The sequence below is a fragment of the Chrysemys picta genome, chromosome 24, assembly GCF_011386835.1.
Source record: "Chrysemys picta bellii isolate R12L10 chromosome 24, ASM1138683v2, whole genome shotgun sequence".
Classification (NCBI taxonomy): Eukaryota; Metazoa; Chordata; order Testudines; family Emydidae; genus Chrysemys; species Chrysemys picta.
The window spans coordinates 17,475,513-17,498,637 of record NC_088814.1 but is presented as its reverse complement, the minus strand read 5'-3'; the positions used below and the strand labels follow the sequence as shown (position 1 = coordinate 17,498,637).

Sequence of the window (23,125 nt, the reverse complement as noted above, 5' to 3'; positions counted from 1 at the left end):
GCACATGACTTATGAGGAAAGGCTGAGGGAACTGGGATTGTTTAGTCTGCAGAAGAGAAGAATGAGGGGGGATTTGATAGCTCCTTTCAACTACATGAAAGGGGGTTCCAAAGAGGATGGATTTAGACTGTTCTCAGTGGTACCAGATGACAGAACAAGGAGTAATGGTCTCAAGTTGCAGTGGGGGAGGTTTAGGTTGGATATTAGGAAAAACTTTTTCACTAGGAGGGTGGTGAAGCACTGGAATGGGTTCCCTAGGGAGGTGGTGGAATCCCCTTCCTTAGCGGTTTTTAAGGTCAGGCTTGACAAAGCCCTGGCTGGGATGATTTAGTTGGGATTTGGTCCTGCTTTGAGCAGGGGGTTGGACTAGATACCTTCTGAGGTCCCTTCCAACCCTGATATTCTATGATTCTATTTCACTCTTTTTTAGCACGCATGTTCTGTTGCTCTGTTTTCCCAAGTTCATGACTGTTCCCTTTCCCATGGTCCGGATTTCCTTGTCTGCCCACAGTCCCAGAGAACTTGCAAGTGAGGAAATTCTGCCTATCTAGAGTACCCATGGAGAGTCTGTTTAATTTCCCCAGGTTTTTGAGTGGGGCTGGTTTAGTTATTTGTCCAGAGAGACCAGAGCACTATTGAACCCGGCTGAGTGCTGCCATTCCCCCCAAGGCAGGAGTGTTATCTGATAAAAAGAAAGAAGCATTTCAGGGTTATTTCCAGAGACCCCTCTTTCATTTCTATCGAGCCATATTCGGCTCACCTCTGAAGCGCTCCAGGCCTTTCCCAGAAGGTTCTGGTGGATTAGAGACAGATGGACTCAGCAGGATAACAGAGATTCCTGCTTGTATTTCACACCCACACGCAGTGGCGCGGCACAGCAGACACCCATCCGAGATGGCGCATGGCTACAGCTGGTCGGAGGTTTTCCCCTGGAACATTCTTCCCTTGGAAAATATCAATTCACCAGCCTCCAAGCATTCTGTGGGAATGTGTGGATTCCCATGAAATGTCAGTGGAAAGCAGGCAGCTTTCCTGCCAGCTCAGTCATCTCCCCAACTCCTTGGCAGCCTGCCTGGTGGGCTTCCAGGCTCCCGGCAGCCTGCCCGATCTGGGGCTCTCAGGGCTTCCAGTCTCCGCAGTTCCTGGGGCAGCTGGCTCCCTGTGCAGCCCCAGCTCCCAGCTGATCGGTGGTTTACTAGGCGGGATGCTGCAACGCCAGGTGGGACTGGAAATTTTTGAACTCCAGCATCGGCCCCCCCTTGGCCATTGGGTCATCACATTTTTATATGAGCCTTGTTTAAATATTGCCCTTGCACTGCAACTGAATGCTGGTGCTGCCATAACCCACCCCCACCGGGGCACTCTGCCCGGGGGCTGTATAGAGAGGTTGAGAGGCTTCAATCCTTCAGTCACCACATGTAACACCACACCCCTGGGGGGCTGTCGGCAGCAAGCAGAGAACGTGGGGCCTCGAGCCTCCATTGCCTGAGTTAAAAGCCCCACTCTGTTAGCTAAAGCCGCAGCAGGCTCCTCAAGACCTGAATGCCCCAGTTACCACTACAGGGGCCAGAGCCCCACATGGAGTGGGCACGGGTCACACACTGCGCTGGCCTAATCAGATGACCCAACAGCAACTAGCACAAACACCAAATGGCCCCTCCAGCTGCTGCAGAAAACGACACGTTACAGTGCACACTGGGTGGGATCTGACCGCCAGCACCTTTGGCGGCAGTGGGGAAGAGAGCCTTAAATTCTGGGATTGCCCTGCCCCCTGCATTCCACCAGCACCTCATCAATGCAGGGAAAGCCTGTGGCATTGGGGTGGGGAGAGGGGTGAGCTGTGCCTTTAAGGGCTGAGCTTCCCAGACAGAGGGTCTGGCCGGGGTGCTGGGAAGCTCTTGTTGTTATGCACAGCCAATTGGAACTGGACCTGGACCCAGAACAAAGCAGACCTCAGGCAAGCACTGAGGAATCACTGCACACCACAGGGCAAAGGCGGGGGGGCACCAGACCTGGGGGGTGCTGGGGGTGCAGCAGTGCTCCCTGGCTTGAAGCAATAACAGCAGCCAAATGCCCGATTTCCATCCCAGCCAGCACTGGTGGGTTTGGTCGGGGCTTTCCACACTCCCCGGCAAAGGCCAGGCAGAAGTGCCACGAGTCTGTCTGAAACATGCGAAGCTGGTGAGGGAAGTGCCTGCCCAGTGCTGTGGGAGGTGACTCACTGAATCCAGACTCGTGCTGTTGCTTGCAGGAGATGTGTCACTTACACCTTTGTCGGTGTGCAAGGGTATGTCCGCACTGAAGCGGGAAGGCGTCCGTCCCAGCTGGAGGAGACATACCCACGCTAGCTCTGATCAAGGTGGCATCTAAACACAGACGTGTAGCATAGCGGCGGGAGGGGCTGGCCACCCTGAGTCCCAGATGGGCCCTCCTGTCGCTCCCACCACCATGGATACACTGCAGTTGTTAGTGCATTAGCACGATCAAAACTAGCGTGGGCTGGGCTCCTTGAGTTGGAAATTACACCTCCAACTCGGGTGTAGCGCGACCCGAAGGGAGACTAATTTACATTCCCCTGCTCCTGCTGCCACATCTCTGCATCTGGCCCGGGGCGGGGAAGATGCACTCAACTGCGTAGCCACGGCCCACAGCTGAGTCTGTGCTAAACCAAGCCCCTGGGGCAGTCCCGGCAGGGCCTGATTTACATCGACAGGAAAATCCTGTCTTGCTTCGCTAAAGCATTGTCATTTTTAGCACTAAAGACGAAGCCAGTTGGAGAGTTCGCCGCATTTCTGCAGCCGCAGCGCAAGGCCGGGGCGTTGATGTTTTCCTGCCATTTTATCTCAGAAATGGCTTCCCTTTGCAAGAGTCTGGCAGCTCTCCGCACGCAGCTCTGCCTGTTAGTCCTGATCTCAGGTAGGGTTTTCACAGGTTCTTTAATCTTACCGGGGCTATCAGCTGGTGCAGTCGGCATTAACTCTTTATGGGAATTAGTCCTAAATGTGGATTCTGCCAACAGAGTATTGAAATCTCTCCCATTGCACCTGGTCCTGGGTTGGAACGCTAAAGAACTTCACCCGGAAACGGGATCTCAGCTGTCACTCACTTGTTTCTAAGCTTTTTAACCCCAACGCCTTTCATCTTTCAAATCATTTCAGCATCCGTTTGCACACAGCAAACTTTTCCCGTGAAGGCAGGACCTGGATTTCACAGCATATGCAGCAAGACAGGAACTCTGGCCTCAGGGCTGCCCAACATGGTGGGACCCCAGGGAAAGTAATCACTAGCCTAGGTGATGCCCTTGGCATGTCCAGGCTCTGCTTGGTTTCAGCCCTTTGCTCACTAAGGCGACAGTGGCGTTTTCACTGTTGGGCTCTGCAGTTCTAACCCACGAAACAACCACCCAGCAGAGAGAAGGCTGGTGCCATGGTTTAGATCCCTGGCTTAGGATGTGTGAGACCCTGCTTCAATTCCCTGCTGTGCTACAGGCATCCTGCATGTCCTTGGCCAAGTTATGTCCTGTCTCTGTGAGTTCTGAACAAGGGCTTTGGAGCCCTGGCCTGCTTCCCAGGGTGGAGGCTAGAGCCATCGAAGCTTGGGGGATATTCAGATGCTGCAGTGATGGGAGCCAGGTAAGAGAAGTGAGACCCTGCCGAGTGTTTCTTGGGAACCTTGCTAAGTAGACAATGTAACATTTCCCTTGTTCATATCGCCGGAGCCCCTCCAGGGCTGTGCTGGTTAAAGGGAAATGCTGGGCAGCTACAACTTGCTGGCCAATGTGACTGGTGTATTGAGCTCTTGCTGGTAGAAAACTGGAGTAGCAGTGCATGAGCACTGGGCAGCTGTTGCTTAAATTAACTGGAAGCCCCTCTCTTCCCACGGAAGGAGGAGATGACAGGTGGTTCGGGAACATTAATACACAGAGGCGTCCGCTCGTACAAACTTTCACAAACAAGGTGAACAGCAGGGGCACAGCTATAGAGTGTCAACATTCACTTTCTATGATTAAACCATTACTCTGAATTGTTATTACCACAGCCCGAATGGGCGAGGGGCTGGCAGACAACCACAGAGTAAAGCTACATGTCAGGTTGCACCTGACCACCCAGATCAATTTTCATAGAAATAGCAAAGGAGTGAGCTGTGCACTGGAGCGAGTCAGTAAACAGGACAGCGCTTCCTGCCCATCTGCCCCACTGGGGAAGTGGTGCAGCCGCTGCAGGATGTCAGGGGAGATGCTGGGTTGGGGCTGGCTAGCTCAGGTTGCGGGGCAGAGGTGCCTGGCTAGGGAGGAGAGTTGTGGGCTACTTTGGGAGTTGCTGATGTAGGGGCACAAATGCTGCTTAGAGTCTAAGGGTGCGTCTACACAGTGATAAAAACCCATGGCTCCGAGTCCAGGGCAGTTGATTCAGGCTAGGACTGTGGGGCTAAAAATAGCAGTGTAGACATTCCAGCTCGGGCTGGAGCCCAAACTCCTACGCTGCATTTTCTAACCCCACAGCCAGAGCCCCATGAGCCCGAGTCAGCTGACCTGGGCCAGCCGCAGCCGTGCTCTGGGTCTTTTATCCCAGTGTAGCCATACCCTGCGTTCCAGTCCCAGGCCAGGCCCTCTTGGGGGACACAGCCATGTTAATGATTTGTTTACACAATTCCCGCCAGGGCATTAGCACTTTGCACACCCAATAGAGAGACTTGGCCTGGGCCCCAAAGAACCGAGTCTGTACTTCCAAGTCAATTAAGCTAAACCAAATTCAGGCCACTTTCATTCTGAATAAGAGTGTTCACACAGGGATTAAATATGGTTTAACTAATTCACTGTAGAAATTAATTTGGATTAACTCTGTGAGTGGCCCCATGTAGGGTGTGGGGTGAGGGTCACAGCAGGGAGACCAGGCACTTCCTGCCCTATGGGCTCCATTTATCTTGACAAGTCTGTTAAAGTTGCTTTTTGTAATGCTGGGGCCGGACTCTAGAGCAGCTAGTGAGGTGGGGTGCTTCGCTGGGCTCACGTGTTAATGGCTTTATCCTCACTGAGGTATAGCTCAGTGGTTTGAGCATTGGCCTGCTAAACCCAGGGTTGTGAGTTCAATCCTTAAGGGGGGCCACTTAGGGATCTAGGGCAAAATTAGTACTTGGTGAAGGCAGGGGGTTGGACTCAGTGACCTTTCAACAAGGTCCCTTCCAGTTCTAGGAGATGGGATATCTCCATTAAAACAAAACAAAAAAAACCAAAACCCCCCTGGGGGAAAGGGCTCTCGGCCCTGGTTTACAGCTGGGGAACCAAGGCCCAGACAGACTCAGTGCCTTGCCCAAGTTCACACAGTCTGTAGCAGCGCAGGAGATGGCCCCCAGTCTCCAAAGTCCCAGGCTAGTGGCTAAACCACCCCGCTAAGCGGCCTGTTTCAACCTCAGCACAGTGCAGTCCTGAGTTCACTCAAGCCCCAGGCTTGGCTAGCACTCTAACCACTGGCCCAGCCTGCCTCCCGCCCTGAGTCTCAGCTGTGTGACAGAGGACTGGAGCAGCCCACCCCAGCTGCAGTGTGTGCTCACAGGAGTTAGACAGTTAATGCTCAGGGCACCTGCTGAAGGACTGTCCCATTCCGCCAGCCAGTGAGTCAGTACTGGAGCCCACCTGACCCTCAGCCCCAGACACGTCCCCCAGCCCACGCTGCCTGCTGCTGCGGAGGAAGGTTAGAGCCAGAATGTCTGGGAGAGTCAGACCCTGGCTCCCATAGCCCCTTGAGCCTCCAAATGCCAGTGACTTGTATGGGCCCTGCTGAGCCTGGGTTTATCTGGCGGTGGAGGCTGCTTGTTGAGTGTTTCCAGAGAGACCTTTCTGTACTACACCAGCTCTGAGCTGCTTTTTCTGTTCTTCTCCTGTCTTTCAGGTGAGATCTCAGCCTCAAGAAACACCACCCTGCAGAAGTCAGGTCAGTACAGCTGTATAATACTGTTACAGTGAATCCCCTCCTTTGTGATGCTTGTGTTTTGCCTAGTGCATCTCTCAGGTGCCTCCTCCCCCACTGAAAATACAGCAAGATTAAGAGAAAATGAGTGTCCCAGTGAAAATTCTCTAAAGCTGAAACTCAGCTGGTGGCTCCAACCTCTAGTCCCCAGCTGCAGCCACCTGGTAGACCCTGAGGGCCAGATCTTCCATTGGAGTGCTGATTTGTTATTGGCTGGATCTCTTTTACTCTGTTCTGCAACAGAGTGATGACATTGCGGCAGGCTGGTGAAAAAGATGAAATGCTGCAAACTACAGGACAGAAAAGCAGCCAATCAAATAGAATTAGTAAGGATAAAAGTGATTTTAAAATACCACAAATGACTGCTACAACACTACATGAAAACCATATATTTTGAGAGGATGAGTTAGCTGAGGTTCCTAGCTACTGCCTGTCTCTTTCCCATTATGGTAAATTACCTATTTCATTCTTAAATATATTTAATGCTTAAGCTGTTGCAAAAACTTATAACCCAAACCACTACCCATTTCTCTATTAACAATTTATAATCAATATGCTCCTTTTCGAATAGCCCTAATATAGGGTTACCATATTTTGAGCCTCCAAAAGGAGAACACTCCACGGGGCCCCCTCCCCTGCTTCCCGCGAACATTTGATTCGCGGGAAGCCTGAAGCAGGTAAGGGGGGTGTGGGGGGAGGAGGCGCGGCCCAGTCGGGCCCCCCCGGCATCTCCAGCCTGGGTCGGCTCGGGCCCTGGGGTGCCGGCCCCGGGCCCGGCCCCCGGCCGAGCACCCCCGGCCCGCCCAGCACTGCCAGTCCCCGGCCCGCTCAGCACCCCCCAGCCCCCGGCCAAGCACCCCCGGCCCGCTCAGCACCCCCCGGCCCCGCCGGCCCCCGGCGCCCCCGGCCCCCGGCGCTCGGCACCGCCGGCCCCCGGCGCTCGGCACCGCCGGCCCCCGGCCCAGCCCCCGGCCCAGCACCGCCGGCCCCGCATGTCCCGATTTTCCCGGACATGTCCGGCTTTTTGGGATTTCCCCCCGGACGGGAATTTGGAGCCCAAAAAGCCGGACATGTCCGGGAAAATCCAGACGTATGGTAACCCTACCTAATAATGTGAAAGCAATTCCCAGCCTCTGTAAAATTTGCATATTTCCCCTCATATTTCAGTCTCTTCAGCTCCACTTGTTGGTCATATGTGGACTTTGGCTACAGAATTTGCCATTTCCTCAGAGGAGGGGAACCACAGAAGACATTTGTATCTGAACTGGTTTTGCTGAGACCTTGTTTACATGGGAAAGTTGCAACTATTTAACTTAAATCTGTTCTTAATCCAATTTAATTAAATCCATGCAACCCCCTGTGTGAATGCTCTTATTTCAATTTAAGGGAATGGCTTATTTTGCTTTAGCTTAAATCTGTTCCTCATAGACTTAAGCTAAGCTGAAAAAAGCGGCTTTACCAAAATAAGGATGTCTACACAGGGGTTTGCATTGGTTTTACTTAATTGGTTTAAATTCACTCCTTAGCTTAAATCAGTGCAACCTTCCCATGCAGACAAGAGATAACACAGCTGCATTCATGAGTCTACATCTACCATGCTGCTGACCAATGTTTGTACCAGTGCATGCTGGGGAAGTCAGGGCAGCTCTCCCAGAGTGCCCGGGGGACATGCACACAGAGCAGCATGGAGGACAACAAACCCTGGGCTGTCTGGCTCTCTGCATGTGGAGTAGGGAGGGGGAAATGGTCTAACAGACTGGGGTATAGAAAATCTCCCTTCAGTTCCCATATCAGCTAATGGCCTCCTGTATGACCTCAGGCAAGTCACTTGACTTGCCTCGCACCTGAGCTGCCCCTGTGTAAAATGGGGGTAAGAGTCCCCAGCTCAGGGGTGCTGGGAGGCTAAGATCTATTAGTGATTTGCTCTGGGTTTGTGCAGTGCCCAGCAGGGCCATGACTGGGGCTTCTAGGTGCTACAATAAAACACAGTGAGGGGAGCTGTGTAACTACCGGCCACATGAGTTACACAAGCAGAGTTAGAGTCTTATCTGCACAGCACCACTGCACAAGCTGGCTACAGGAGGTCAGTTATGTGACTGGCAAGGGAGACATGACTGGACTTTTCCCAGGGTGTTGATCCCAGAGCCAGCCTGGCTGGGGAGGGCAGATACCTACTGTAAGAACTAGAGACCCAGCTCTTTGTTCTGTGTTGGTACAGTAACACCTGGTGCCATGCAGCCCTACGACTGAGCACTGCCACAATGCAAATCAATAACAATGATTATAATAAAAGCACTAGGGCCAGTTCATATACCAGTGTTTCCTGTGGTTCCTCTCCTCAGAGAAAATAAACGCTGCAGTCCCAGTCAGTCTGGGAACTGGCCTGGGGGACCGAAACGTCTTCAAAAGATGCAGAGCTGCTTGTGAGACAGGAATGCTGGGAGCGAGATCTGACAGACTGTTCTAGCGCCATTTGTGGATCATCAAAGGGAACTACAGTGCACATTTTAATGACTTGGGTTCGAGATGATGGTATTTTGCACCAAAGGAACCTTAAAGTAGCTCAGTGCCCCTCATTGTAATGAGACACATTGCATACTGGAGAACTGAGCTAAGTCTACTGACGATAAGCATAACGCTACGGTGCTTTTCCTTTGACACTCTTTAAGGCTTAAGCTTTGTTCTGTTGCTAGTGTGCTGTGAGATATCACAGGTGCTAGTAATAGAGGTTTTTCCTCTCTAATGTAAGCTGCTCGCAGTTACTAATTTAGCTATTTGATTTTCTGTCTTTTCCAAATTATTTGTTGTTTTATAATTATGAAAGGCAGGAATAACTTGGGAATCGATAAAATCAAATAACTAAATTAGCAACTGCAAGCAGCTTGCATTAGAGAGGAAAAGCCTCCTTGAGTGTTACAAAGGAGTAGTGGTTAGTCACGATTTTCTGAAGCAGCTGAATTAAATGCTACTTATAAGGAATAATTGAATACAAATACAATACTGTGTATATGTAACTCAGCAATTTAGTATATTTAACTGCTCAAAATTCCTATGAATGGCTTTGGAATAAGCACAGAATGGAGATACACCTCTACCCCGATATAACGCTATCCTCGGGAGCCAAAAAATCTTACCGCATTATAGGTGAAACCGCGTTATATCGAACTTGCTTTGATCCACCGGAGGGCGCAGCCCCGCCCCCCCGGAGTGCGGCTTTACCGCGTTCTATCCGAATTCGTGTTATATCGGGTCGCATTATATCAGGGTAAGGTGTATTTCTTCGTCACTTCATAGAAATGTAACGGCTGTGCAAACTTTAAATAATTAAAAGTAGAACTGGTCAAAAATTTTCCGTTGAAACTTTGTAATGGTGCTGTGCAGTGTAATAGCAGCGGTACGTGTGGTGTGGGGGAGTCACAGCGTGGTCTTGGGAGAACCTTATGCACATCTTGACTTGCGTGGCATTTAAGGCCCTAACTTCCATGAGCACTGACGAGCTTTGGCACATGCCCTGTGCCTGGTGCACGCCCAGAAGCTGGGGCTGTGCTTGGTGCACACAGGAGCAAAGCCGCAGTTTGCACACGCACAGCATTGTAGTCCTTCTTATTGCAATTTATGTCAACCTACATTTCTGCATTCGGTGAGCGTTTGCCAGTCATTTGCCAGGAAGCATGCTGCATTAGTACCCCTGGGATGATCCCTATTAGCCCACAGGCATCACAGGGAAGAACTGGAGGAGCTAATAAGATGCAGTGTTATCAATTTACCCTCCTGGCCTGGTTTTGTCTCCTCCTCAGATATGTTCTGTTCAAACTTCTGGCAGCACCCTCGTTACATAGCTGCCAAGAAGAACACCCAAGTTCACTTCATCTGCCATTCCCGCAACTCAAACGATGTGCAGTGGTACAAAATGACTGGACAGGACAAAACCCCTCGGGTGATAGATGTGAATGGCCCGAGGGTGTACGAGGAGAGGAATGTGTCGTTTGTAATGATCATCTTCAGCAAAATCCAGCCTGAAGACAACGGTATTTACTTGTGTGCTAATAAGAGCCTGGCTCGTGATCCGGGACGGATACGCACGTGTGGGAGTGAACTGAGAGTAATAGGTGAGATGTGCTATCGCTGTCTCTCTCTAACCCCAGACACACCCATCTATCTATTTGTCCATCTGTCCCCATACACACCCATCTATCTATCTGTCCCCATACACACCCATCTATCTATCTGTCCCCATACACACCCATCTGTCCCTCTGTCCCCACACATACACATCTATCTATCTATCTACCTACCTACCTACCTACCTATCTCATATGGATTTTTTCAAGTTTTCTACTTAAAACCTTTGGGTGGGATTTTCAAAGGCACCAAAGGGATGTTGGCATCTAGCTCCCACTCCAGTGGGATCCCTTATGATTAAGGCTATGATTATTTTATAGAGGTCGACGAAGTCACAGAGAATCCGTGACTTCCGGTGACTTCCGTGACTTCAGCCCATGGCGGCTGGGAGCTGTGGGGTACTCTCGCAGCTCCTGACCGCCGCAGGTGGCAGAGGAGACCCTGGAGCTCCAAGTGGCCCCCGCACATAGGTGCGGGAAGTAGGGGTGCGGGGGGTGCTGCAGCACCCCCAGGTTTTATGCAGGGTCTCGGCTGCCGGCTGTACACATGGTGTCCCAGCTACTGGCCCCTCTCCCGGCCACGCACGCGGGGTCCCGCATCATGGCTGCTGGCCCCATGCCTACGGGTCCTGGGCTGCCAACCCAGCGCCGGCCCTGCACACGGAATCCTGCCATCCCACTCCTGGCCCCGCACGCAGGGTCCCAGCTGTCGGCCCCTCTCTCAGCCACACATGCGGGGTCCCGGCTGCCGGTCCCACACACAGGGCTCTGCTACTGGCCCCGCACCTGCTGCCAGCCTCAGCCCCCTTATCCCTGTCTGTGTCCCCCCTCCCCTCCTAGAGACACAGCCCTGCTCCTGGCCTCAGCTCTGGCAGATAAGAAGTTTGGGGCTAGTTTTGCTGGCTTTCAGCAGCCCCACTCTAAAAAGCGTTCCAGCACCATTGTCCCCACAGCTGCCTCGCCGCTGCACGCAGTGTGGGGACCCCGCAGCTGAGCTCTCCATTTTGTCATGGCTGTTTTTAGTAAAAGTCATGGACAGGTCACGGGCTTTTTTACTAAAAATAGCCATGACAAAATCTTAGCCTTAATGATGATGCTTTGAAAATCCCAGTCTGACCCATTGACCCAGCAATACAGAACCCCCTGAACACATTAGCGGCCATGCAGCAAGAAGGGGCTGTGGCCCAGATCCCAGCAGCAAAGGAGCCCTGTCTTCTGACGCCGGGTATGTCAGGGGGGGGTTGAATTTCAGTAAGACATTAGGCTTTTCCCAATCCTGATTAATAAAAGGGACCATTTGGGCCTTCAGCCATTCCCAGTGTGGCAATTTTGCCCCCAAGGTTCTTCGTGTGGTTTCTGACTTATTTCAGCTCTCATTTCTCTCCCCTTCAGAATACACTCTAGTTCAACCACAAGCCATTGGGCTAGATGCAGGAATCCATGGGTGAGTTTGTCTGGCTTGTATTATGCAAGAGGGCAGACTAGAGGATCTAATGGCCTTTCCTGGCCTTAAAATCTATGGATGTATGTGACTCTATGAATCTGTGTGCTGAAAGCTATGAAACACAGGAACAAATGAGCAAACCATTGCTGAGACTCTCAGCTGTTCGGGGCAAGGACTGTGTCTGCCTCTATTTCTGTACAGCACCCTGCACAATGGGGCCAAGCAGGAATGAGGCCCATGAGCGCAGTCCCAGGGTACCCAGGAAATGATAAGAATATTATCATTCCAGAAAGGTTGTGTAAAAAAGTCCCTTTTCACACTGTAAAATACAAGAAGCTCAGAGAACTCGCATTACGGGTGTAAATACTCACACTGCATGTCTAACTGACACCTACCAACCTGAGGACGTTCAGCCTGGAGCACCAGGTGTCTAACTGAGAACAGGCTGGAGAACGAAGGTGCCAGGCATCCCTGCAGTTCAATGGGGCAAGTACCATTGCTGGCACGTCCCCCATACTGTAAGTTCTTTAGGGCAGGGACCATCCCTCTGTTCTGTGTTTGTTCAGCGCCTTGCACAGTGGGGTCCTGATCCCAGGTGCTACCACAATCTTCTTCCTCTTTCTTGCCACTTCCCTATTTGGGGTTGGGGACTTTTATAGCCTTCTTCCAAAACTCGTGATTGTACGGCTGGCTATTGTGCAAATTGGTGTCTCTAACATCTGTTGATATCTGCTCCACGTACCTAGTCTTTGGCCTCTTCCTTGCTCGTCTTTCATCCACAATCACTGAAAGGGTCATCCTACCAGAAGCACTCCCAGGTCTCCACTGGACACAACCACACCAACATACCCTAGCCTCCAGCAACTTGTCCTCAATTGGGGCAATCCGCATTAGGCCCCTCACAACCTCATTCCATTTCCTATCATAGCAAGTCCATCCATTTAACCATCTCAACATCTTCATTCCTGTGGTAGAGAACATACTGATCGCCTTCCCCGTAGTTGGCCAAGTCTCTGTCCTGTACATTAGGATGGGTTGAATTACAATGTTTATACACCCTAGCTTTTAACTTGATTGCCATATTTTTATCACAGAGAACTGGGGTCAGCTCCTGTCATTCGCACCAACCAGCTAGGCACTCCCACAATACAGAAATGAATAGATTCCCCAGGCCAAAAGGGACCACTGTGATCATCCAGTCTGACCTACCACATAACACAGGCCAGAGTACTGCCCCCAAATAACTCCTAGAGCAGATCTTGTAGAAAAACATCCAATCCTGATTTAAAAGCTGCCAGTGATGACCATGACCCTTGGTAGGTTGTTCCAATGGTTAATGTTAAAAATGTGTACCTTATTTCCAGGCTGAATCTGTCTAGCTTCAACTTCCACCCATTGGATCATGTTAGACTTTTCTTTCCTAGATTGACTATTACCAAGCATTTGTTCCCCATGTAGGTACTTACAGACTGTGATCAAGTCATCCCTGAACCTTCTCTTTGTTAAGCTACATAGATTGGGCTTCTTGAGTCTATCGCTACAAGGCAGGTTTTCAAAACCTTTAATCATTCTCATGGCTCCTCTCTGAACCCTCTCCAATGTATCATCATCCTTCTGGAATTGTGAACACCAGAACTGGACATGGTATCCCAGCAGTGGTTGCACCAGTGCCAAATATGGAGGTAAAATAACCTCTCTTCCGCTACTCAGAATTACCTGGTTTATACATCCCAGGATCACATTAGCTCTTTTGGCCACAGTGTCACACTGGGAGTTCATGTTTAGCTGATTAACCACCACGCCCTCAAACCTTTTCCAGAGTCCCTGCTTCCCAGGGTAGCCCCCTTCCCCATCCTATAAGTATGGCTGGCATTCTTTGTTCTTAGATGTGCACATTTACATTTAGCTGTATTAAAATGCACATGGTTTGCATGTGCCCAGCTTACCAAGTGATCCAGACTGCGCTGAATCAGTGCCCTGTCCCCTTCATTATTTACCACTCCCCGTGTCATCTCAAACATGATCAGTGATGATTTTATGTTTTCTTCCGGGTCATTAATAATGTCATGGTAATTAGTGTAGGGCCAAGAACCAATTCCTGCAGGACTCTGATGGAAACACACCTGCTCAATGCTGATTCCCTGTTCACAGTTACATTTTGAGACCTATCAGTTACCCAGGTAACAGGGAACCCCAGCTCTCCTGGCCAATGGCTCTGTGACTGCCTCCAGTCACTCACACTGCGTTGTATATCTCCGTAGTGCTGCTCTGGGCTCCGTCACACACACGTGGGAGTAGCACTGTGTCGAGGGGACAGCGCCTGCTTTGTGTTGGTGCCAGGTCTCTGGTGCAGATACCATCGGGCTCACCTGGAAGGCCAGGAAATGTTGTTTGGACACCTTGCACTTGTCACCTTCTGAGCACGTCATGTTCAGAATGGGCTGTTTGCTGCCCTGAGTGACCCATGACCTGGGTGCCCATGAGGTGGTGCTGACAAGGCCCTTCCACTTGCAAGCCCACTCTGTGTGGCATGGGGAGGCTGCTTGCTTTGCTGTCTGGGCAGCATTTCAGGGAGACGTTCCCCATCCCCAGAGCAGGGCCCATGGAGCTGGCCAGCCCTCAGTACTCACAGATCATCTGCCATGCCCACAGATCACGAGATGGGCTTAAAACACTGAGATTTTAAACTGGGGTTCTCTTTATTTCCCTTCTGGGTCTGGACTCTAGGGTTCATGTCTTCAAGCTTTTATCCATGACCGGGAGGGCATGTACTTACTTTTAAAAACAAACCAAGCAAACATAAACCCCCCAAAAGCTGACACTCTCATGTATTCACCTGACTTCCAGAGCTGAGATTTAGCACCAAATATCATGAGACTAGTGAGAAAATCGCAATAGCAGGTGACATTGCAGGCTAGTGGCCCGGGCTAGATGGACGGTGGCAAGGGGTTCCAGTATGGAAAAGGGGATGAATCACTACTCCTAAGGTAGGAAAGAGTTTCAGCAGCACAGAGAGGTGGAGAGAAGAGGTGCCGATGGGAGGTCACAGCAAACAGCAGGTCAGGGAAGCTCTTGAATCAACTGAGAGGTTTTTCCTCCATCAAAAAAGCAAGTCTGTGATGCTCATGGGATGCAAACGGGGCTGTTGTGAAAGCAAAGCAGGCATCTTTCTTTCTCTTTCTTTCTTTCTTTCTTAAAAGAATTCCCTTTATCAATGTTTGTTTTCACCCGTTCACTCACTACTCCATGCAGAACGCTTTCACGCTAAGTTCCTCCTCCTAGGCCCTTACAGCTGTTCTGTACCAAAACTCCAGCCAGGTCCTGCTCCTCCCGTCTGGGAGAGGCACTGCAAAGGGTTTAAGGTGCCCCTTCCTGCCGTTGCCTTGTTTGTAGGTTTCAGCACCATTGAGCAGGTCCAGAGACGGAACAGCGTGAAAGACGTCATCATCATGATCCAGTCCATTCTCCTGGTCATCTTCGTGAGCGTCCCCATGCTCCTGCTCCTGGAGAGAGTGAGTATTGGGCGCCTCCTACTGAAATACCATTGACCGTCCTGCAATGCGAGGCATCTTGGAATGTCTCAGCATGACGTGTTGGGGGACCATGTTTCTAGACCTGTCTGGGCACCGTCATCCCAGGCTCCCAGCTCCTGAGCTGTGCTGAGGATGGGGAGAAGTCTCCTGTATTTTCTAAGGGGCAGGGGGCTAATGGCCCTGGAACCAGGGCAGGCGTATTGCCTTCGCTGGGGGGGATAATAGCTGTGTCACAAGAGGCTCCATTTCCATTGTGTCTATTCAGCCAATGGGCTCTTCCTGACAGCCTCCTCTGAGAACTAAGGTACCTGGGCTAGGTCCCAGAGGCAATGCAAAAGATGGAGGATAGCTAGTCCCTTCCACCCACTGCTTCGTGGTTAGGGGGGAGTTATATGGGATATTGCCATCGGGGCCCCACCAGAGGCCTGGAGGAACAGCAAGGGGTTGCACTGCCTCAGCCTGGTGGCCCCTCGTGGCTGTCGAAAGGTGTAGGCCAGGGACGTCTACACTACAGGAGCTACAGCTCCCAGCTACACCGCGGGAAGCCTGTAGTGTAGACGCACACCACAGCGACAGAAGCGTATTTTCCATCGCGGTAGGAACTCTATCTCCCTGGGCGACGGTCACTAGCATGATGGAAGCAGTCTGCTATCGACCTCGCTGCGGCTACTCTGGGCGTTAGTTTGGCACCACTGTGGCACTCGGAGGCTGTGGATTTTTCACACCCCAGAGTACCGCAGCTATGTTGACCTGAGTTTTAAGTGTAGACCAGGCCTCAGGGAGGAACATTTATCTTCCTTTGCTTGGAGAAATAAAGCATTTAGCCCCGGGGAGCCCTGGAAGCAACTGGAATTCCCCTGGGAAGCTCTGGGTCTAGTGGGTTAGTGGGGATAGGGCAGAGATGGGGGGGGCAGAATGAGGGCAGCCAGCTTCAGCAGTGTTACTGAGCATGCTCAGCCCTGTGAGCAAATCTGGGGGGCACATGACCCTGCATGCCCCCCCATATGTCGCCTCTGATAGGGGTTCAGTGATGTCTCCTGGCTCCTCCAAGGGAAACTGTCATCAGGAGTCTGGGCACTGACGGTGCACACCTCAGGCTTAGATCTGAGGTGGGGCTGGCATGGCTGGGAGCGAAAGCAGGCCCCCGGCACCCAGACAGCTCACTGTTATCCCTGGTGCCTGGGTTGTGCTGAGGGCATCGCATGGCTTAACCTGGGTTGGTTTACACCAAGGACTCAGCGTAAATCCAGGACATCGCAGTAGGAGACACGCCCAGGCCATTCACACACACCATGCTGAGCAGGGCTGTTCTTGGATGGCCCCATTCCCCCGAGGGCACAGCTGCCCCATCACGCAGTGCTTGGCAATGCCCTGGTTTTACACCCACTTGGGACACTTTGGGGAGAAACATTTAATGACACAGCCATTCTGGTAGCAGCCCATGGAAGAGCCCAGAAATAGTAGGACACCATGGTAAGGAATATCACTACATTTACCCTGTGCTTCTCCCCTCCCGCTAGGGTGACGGCAAAGCCAGCTCTGATGAGGACCATACCTATGAGGTAAGTTAACAATATCATGTTAATTAGGTTAATAATAGTTAATATAATAGGAATATTTTTGAAGCTGTGAGCTGGGCAGGGCGGCATTTGTTGGGGGTTTCAGATGTACATTGCGAGCTGAAGGGGAGGAGTGGATCTTTAAGACTGTTGTCCTTTCTCCCAAGTGTGTGTTGTGTATTGGAGAAGTGGCGCTGGAACAGTTTTTGCAGTGAGGGTGCTGAGCTGCATCCCCGCTTACCCCTGTCTGCACCCTCCACCATCCCCTAGAGCTGGGGCCAGGAGCAGGGCTTTGGCTCCGGGAGGGGAGGGACACAGACAGGGGTAAAGCGGCGGAGGCTGGAGCCACAGCTAGGGGTGGGTGTGGAGCCCCAGGCATGGGGCCAGTGGCTGAGTGGGACCCCGGGCTGGCAGCCAGGACCCTGCATGCAGGGCCAGCAGCCGGTCCTATCCCCAGGCGGGACCCTGGGGCTGGCACAAAACCTGAGCATGCTGCATCATCCCACACAGCCCTACTTCCCATGCCTCTGTATTGGAGTTAAATAAATACTAACAAAACCATGCAAAACTAAGCGCTTCAAACAGCCTGCCACGAAATCTTTGCCCCTCTCAGGTGCAGCTCCCAGACTTTTGGTCAGTCATAGTGCCACTAGTTCTCCGGTCATCCACAGAGTCTGCCAGGGTAGACAAGGCCTGAATTTCTGTCTAAAATAAGCAGAGGGAAACAAACAAACCCTTTCAGGTTTTCTGTAAATCATGAAGGAGCAAAAAAGGCACCAATCCATTATCTCCCCGGGAATGAGCCTGAAGACGGCACGGCCAGGCCAGCCTTGGAGATGGGAGGGAGGGAGGGCTGGGGCTGGAGGCAAGGAGTCAGCTTTGGTAAAGCTCTTCTGCCAGCTAACATCACACTGAATTCCCAATTCCGCCCTAAGCTCGGCTGGTGCAGCAACGGGTGAGCCAAGGGAGGCACCTGGGCGTATCTCAGGGCCGAACCGGGTCCCTGGGAATGTTTCCTCCTCAGTCTCCCTCTTCTTTGCACAGGGCTTAGAGATCGAACAAACAGCCACCTACGAAGACATTGCACCTCTGCGGGATGTAAAAGCCAAGTGGACAATTGGGGAGCATCCGGGCCAGGAGTGAGGGGCTCTGCACCCAGGCGACTTGCCTACATTAGTGGAACAGCTTCTTGCACCCGCTGTGCCTGCGAGCTACCCACTGATGCTGGAGGGGATGGGATTCCTGGCTTCCTGCCATGGGCTGTGGCTGTTACAGACTCATGTGTGGCAGGGCAACATCACAAACTGCAACAAGATGATGGGACGCTGCCAGTAGCTCCCACCTCCCTGCTGCACGCAGCTGCCTCCCGTAACCATTAGTAGAGCTTGCTTGAGTTTTTGGTGTTGTATATTCAGTGCTTGCTTTTCTGAGTCTGTATCCAGGTCTGGATGGGAGCTGGCCAAGATGATTTTAGCCTGGAAGTTGCTGTTATTATCTCAACACACAAGCCCCTAGGTGCATGTACAGGAATGAGTAGCAAGCTGCCACCAACTGGCAGCAAACAATGAGTTAACCTCAGCCTGGGTTAGGCAGCTAAAAGAACCTGTTATGTTTAAAGCAGCAAATCACTTTCATCTCTGAGGCCCTGGGCCTAGGAAGGAGAGACACATTCACAGAGGGCTGGAATGTGATCACTTTACTCATGTTGAACTGAACCTTACACTGTACGTGAAGTTATTACGACTCCTTGTAGCAAGATGCTACACAGCGGGAATGAAGTTCTACCAAGTGTGAATTAGGGCGTCCCAGCAAAGAGTGGAAACTGTGGGATCAAAATGTCCAACTGCTTTTTAAAATTTTAATAAACACAATAAATCAGTGTCCTGCTCGTCCCGTTACCACCGCCCGGAGTCAGACTGGCTCCTTACTGCACAATGCGGGGCTGAGATGCATAGTCCAGAGGCTCTCTCATTGAGCATCTTGTCTAGGTGCGTGGGCTGTTATCATGATGCTGGGATCTCAGGCAGGTTCTGTACTAAGGAACACCAAAGATCATTTCACATCAACTCACTCACCAGAAGAGGTTTTCCATGGACCAGAGCATGGAACATTCCTTCAGTGCTAATAATAAGCCTGCTTAATGTCAATTAAAATTCACCAATTTCCTGCTCCAAGCAGCACTTTAGGCCACAGTTTCTGCTGCACGGACCTTCCTTTGCAAGAGGAGAAATCTGACTGGGTGGAATTATACCAGCAAAATTTTGCATCTCGCTCACCTCCCCAGGCCCTTTAAGTTTGCCTGTACGGTCTATTTAGAGCAGCTGCTCTTTGCTGCAGGGGCGTGTCTGTTAAGTGCCATGCAGGCTGGTGGGGCTGTATAGGCAAGGACCGAAATACAGTCATGGGCACTGAGCTCTCATGAGACACATTAGAGCAGATGTTCCCCACACTGCACCAGTAAGGATGCACATGCCCATGCCAGTGATTTCGGAGGGGCTGGCTGGGAAGGGGGTGCTGGGCCTGTTCGCAGCTGCTTCTACAGGTTTTTGCTGCCAGGGTGAGCCAGGAGGTCTCTAGCACTGCCTTGTATTCATGCAGGGCCCAGCAGCCATGGCCAGGATCAGGACCTCGTTGAACTAGGCACTGTACTGACACGTGGAAAGGACAGTGCCTGCCCCAAAGAACGAGACACAAGAAGTAAATGGACCAAACCACTGACCTGGGACAGGGCGGGGGGGGGGCGGGGTCAGTCATCAGAATATACAATCCTCGCTGGTCGCCTGCCAACCCTTGTGGCCCATTTGCCATCGGCTGCCAGCAGCAGTGAGGAGGGATCTGAAGGGAGACACAGCAGGGGCTTGCGGGATCTGTTCAGGGATGTTGCTTCCTGCACAAGGGGCAGCGCAGAAGAGGCTGCAGAAGTGCCAATGGGCGCATCAAAGAAGCGGCTGGTGTTGGTGGAAGAGCAAAGGAAGTAGACAAGGTGGAAGGTGGCAAGAGATGACATTTTACACAAGCAGAGGGAAGGGCAAAGCTGTGCAGCGCCTTACAAGTAAGGCCCAGAAGCTTGTGTGTGAGACGCATGGATCAAGGGGGAGCCAGTGGGGGTCGCAAAGAGGGGTGTGACACAGCCAGGGCAATGGACAGGAAGGTGATTGGAGCAGAATGGGCCGTATGAGGACCAGGCAGGGGCCAGGGAGGTGGAGAGGAGGCTGCCGAGCATTCTAGCTGCAGGACAGGAAAGGGTCGCTCTTCGGGAGGATCTGCAGGAAGAAGCTGTAGGATTTGGAGGCAGCCTGGAAATTCTCGGCTGTGTTTTCTCACGTCCGCCCACAGCCAATCCTCACTGTGGCTCTAAGGAATCCAAAGAGCTGTGGATTCAGAAGCTTGTGCCTGGTTTCACTGAAGGGAGCTCAGCACCCTTCTGTGCTCTCCTAAGAGCCTTTTCCATGGGAGCCATTGCTACGTGGAAAAACAACAAGGAGTCTGGTGGCTCCTTAAAGACTAACAGATTTATTTGGGCATAAGCTTTCGTGGGTAAAAACCTCACTTCTTCGCATGCATAGAGTGAAAGTTACAGATGCAGGCATTATATACTGACACATGGAGAGCAGGGAGTTACTTCGCAAGTGGAGAACCAGTGTTGACAGGGCCAATTCAATCAGGGTGGATGTAGTCCACTCCCAATAATAGATGAGGAGGTGTCAATTCCAGGAGAGGAAAAGCTGCTTCTGTCATGAGCCAGCCACTCCCAGTCCCTATTCAAGCCCAGATTAATGGTGTTAAATTTGCAAATGAATTTTAGTTCTGCTGTTTCTCTTTGAAGTCTGTTTCTGAAGTTTTTTTGTTCAATGATAGTGACTTTTAAATCCGTAATAGAATGACCAGGGAGATTGAAGTGTTCACTTACTGGCTTATGTATTTTACCATTCCTGATGTCCGATTTGTGTCCATTTATTCTTTTGCGGAGGGACTGTCCGGTTTGGCCAATGTACATGGCAGAGGGGCATTGCTGGCACATGATGGCATATATAACATTAGTGGATGTGCAGGTGAATGAGCCCTTGATGGTGTGGCTGATGTGGTTGGGTCCTCTGATGGTGTTGCCAGAGTAGATATGGGGACAGAGTAGACAACGAGGTTTGCTACAGGGATTGGTTCCTGGGTTGGTGTTTCTGTGGTGTGGTGTGTAGTTGCTGGTGAGCATTTGCTTCAGGTTGGGGGGTTGTCTGTAAGCGAGGACTGGCCTGCCTCCCAAGGTTTGTGAGAGTGAAGGATCATTTTCCAGGATAGGTTGTAGATCGTGGATAATGCGCTGTAGAGATTTTAGCTGGGGGCTGTATGTGATGGCCAGTGGTGTTCTGTTATTGTCCTTGTTGGGCCTGTCCTGCAGTAGGTGATTTCTGGGTACCCGTCTTGCTCTGTCAATCTGTTTCCTCACTTCCCCAGGTGGATATTGTAGTTTTACGAATGCTTGATAAAGATCTTGTAGGTGTTCGTCTCTGTCTGAGGGGTTGGAGCAAATTTGGTTGTATCTTAGGGCTTGGCTGTAGACAATGGATCGTGTGATGTGTCTTGGATGGAAGCTGGAGGCATGTAGGTACGTATAGCGGTCAGTAGGTTTCCGGTATAGGATGGTGTTTATGTGACCATCACTTATTTGCACTGTAGTGTCCAGGAAGTGGATCTCTTGTGTGGACTGGTCCAGGCTGAGGTTGATGATGGGGTGGAAATTGTTGAAGTCCAGGTGGTTGCTATGTGGTTGTCCCAGAGATGCTATGTGATCGTGAACATGTGGGAAGGCAGCGTCTAGGAGATGCAGCCCGCCCCATGGCAATTTCCACAACCCTTGCCTGCAGAACTGTCCGAAAACTGGCCTCCGCGTTGGTGAGTTTGTTTTCAGCCTGGGGCAGGTCACGTGATGGAAAGTCCGTCTCACAAGGCACAAGAGACCGAGTGTGACATTAAGCAGCTTTGGCTAAAGCATCGGGCCCTTTACGCAGCCACGGTGTGTCATTACCGCTCACCGCTGAAAGGGTCCTGGCTGGATGGTCCCCATGCACACACTCCTCTCTTGGAGTTACTCAGCACTTTCCAAATTCAGCACAGGCGAGGCTGCTGACACAGTATCTGGTTTCCACGGAACGGGGCTTCTGGCAGATGGATGGACGATGTCTTATTTCTGGAGCACAGATTTTATATTAACGGAACAATAACATGCAAACAACCTGTAATCGCGCCTGTACCCAATACGTCAGCAGTGTGTAATCCTCCCCGCTCAGACACATGGGCCACATTCTGCCTTTGCTTCTACCTGCATGGCCCTAAGAACTACCAGACCGAGAACATCTGCCAGAGAAGCAAGTATAAAGCCATTAGCAAACAGAATCGGCCAGCCAGGACCTGCTTTGCAGAGTGCTGAGTGCTCCAAGTTCCCAGCCTGGACAGACAGATGTGTGCTAGCTCTGCTCGAGTTAGAATTAAAAACAGAAGTGTGGCCGTTGTGGCCCAGGCAGTGACATGACTAGTCACCTGAGTACAAGCCCTCCTGATCCCCCAGGTCTGAGCTCTGGTGACTAGCCTATCCGTCTCCCAGCTCCAATGGCCACGCTGCTATTGTTAACACGCTAGCATGTGTCTGTCTGCCCAGTGAGAGGCACATGCCCAGCTGCAGTGCAGATGTACCCACTGAGGCCAGGGCCGGCTCCAGCTTTTCTGCCACCCCAAGCGGCAAAAAAAAAAGCCGATCGGCAGCACTTTGGCGGCAGCTCAATCGTGCCGCTTCATTCTTCGGTGGCACTTCGGCGGTGGGTCCTTCACTCCCTCTCTTCCTCTTAGGCAACACTTAGGCGGCAGCTCAAAGAGGGACTAAGGGACTCGCCACTGAATTGCCGCCAAAGAGCCGGAGGTGCCGCCCCGATACCGGACGGAGTGCCGCCCCTTTGTATTGGCCGCTCCAATCACCTGCTTCCTTCGCTGGTGCCTGGAGCCGGCCCTGCCTGAGGCCAGCTAGGGCCCTCAGTGCCAGCACCCCCAAGAGTCAGGCCCCAGCTGTGCCCACTGGCCAGTGCACAGAGCATTTGCCTCTGGGCTTTCCCAGAACAATGTCTGCTTGGAGAGCAGGGGGTGGAGAGTTTGTCATTCAGGGCCTACCCCAGCCCCATTACCCAGCTGGGATCGTTGAGCCGGCTGCGGGAACGGCAGCACCAGCCAAAGAAAGGGGCACTCTCCCCAGACAAGGTGCAATGGCCCCACACTCACACATGCCATGATAAGGTACCCACAGGTCTGGATACTGAGACAGGAGAGTAATAGGCTTGACCCAGCCCCAGTGTGACCCCTCCTCACACCATGGCTACACTGTGCCAAAGCAGATCAAAACAGCACCCTGGCATGTGTGATACCCAGGGGTGGGGGAGGGTTGGGTTCCTGCTCTATGCAGTGCACTGGGGTGGGGAAGGGGAGTGTCCTTGCTCTGTGCAGTGCACTGGGGTGGGGAGGG

The 23,125-nt window shown here is 51.8% G+C and overlaps 1 protein-coding gene across 1 annotated transcript; it reads left to right on the top strand.

Moving 5' to 3' along the window:
• Positions 1-2,749: 2,749 nt before the first annotated feature.
• Positions 2,750-18,502, top strand: CD79B (CD79b molecule). The gene is made up of 6 exons (XM_005282890.4): positions 2,750-2,916; positions 5,889-5,930; positions 9,764-10,075; positions 14,925-15,043; positions 16,585-16,626; positions 17,668-18,502. Exons 1-6 carry the CDS (start codon positions 2,823-2,825, stop codon positions 17,764-17,766), a joined length of 708 nt encoding a protein of 235 aa, XP_005282947.2. The 5' UTR covers positions 2,750-2,822; the 3' UTR covers positions 17,767-18,502.
• Positions 18,503-23,125: the final 4,623 nt, after the last annotated feature.

What these genes read in the sequence shown, in the direction of transcription:
- CD79B (XM_005282890.4), top strand. Translation starts at nt 2,823, where the DNA reads ATGTTTTCCTGCCATTTTATCTCAGAAATGGCTTCCCTTTGCAAGAGT. An exon ending in CACCACCCTGCAGAAGTCAG is followed by an intron (nt 5,931 to 9,763) that starts GTCAGTACAGCT and finishes TCTCCTCCTCAG; the next exon opens with ATATGTTCTGTTCAAACTTC. An exon ending in TGCTCCTGCTCCTGGAGAGA is followed by an intron (nt 15,044 to 16,584) that starts GTGAGTATTGGG and finishes CCCTCCCGCTAG; the next exon opens with GGTGACGGCAAAGCCAGCTC.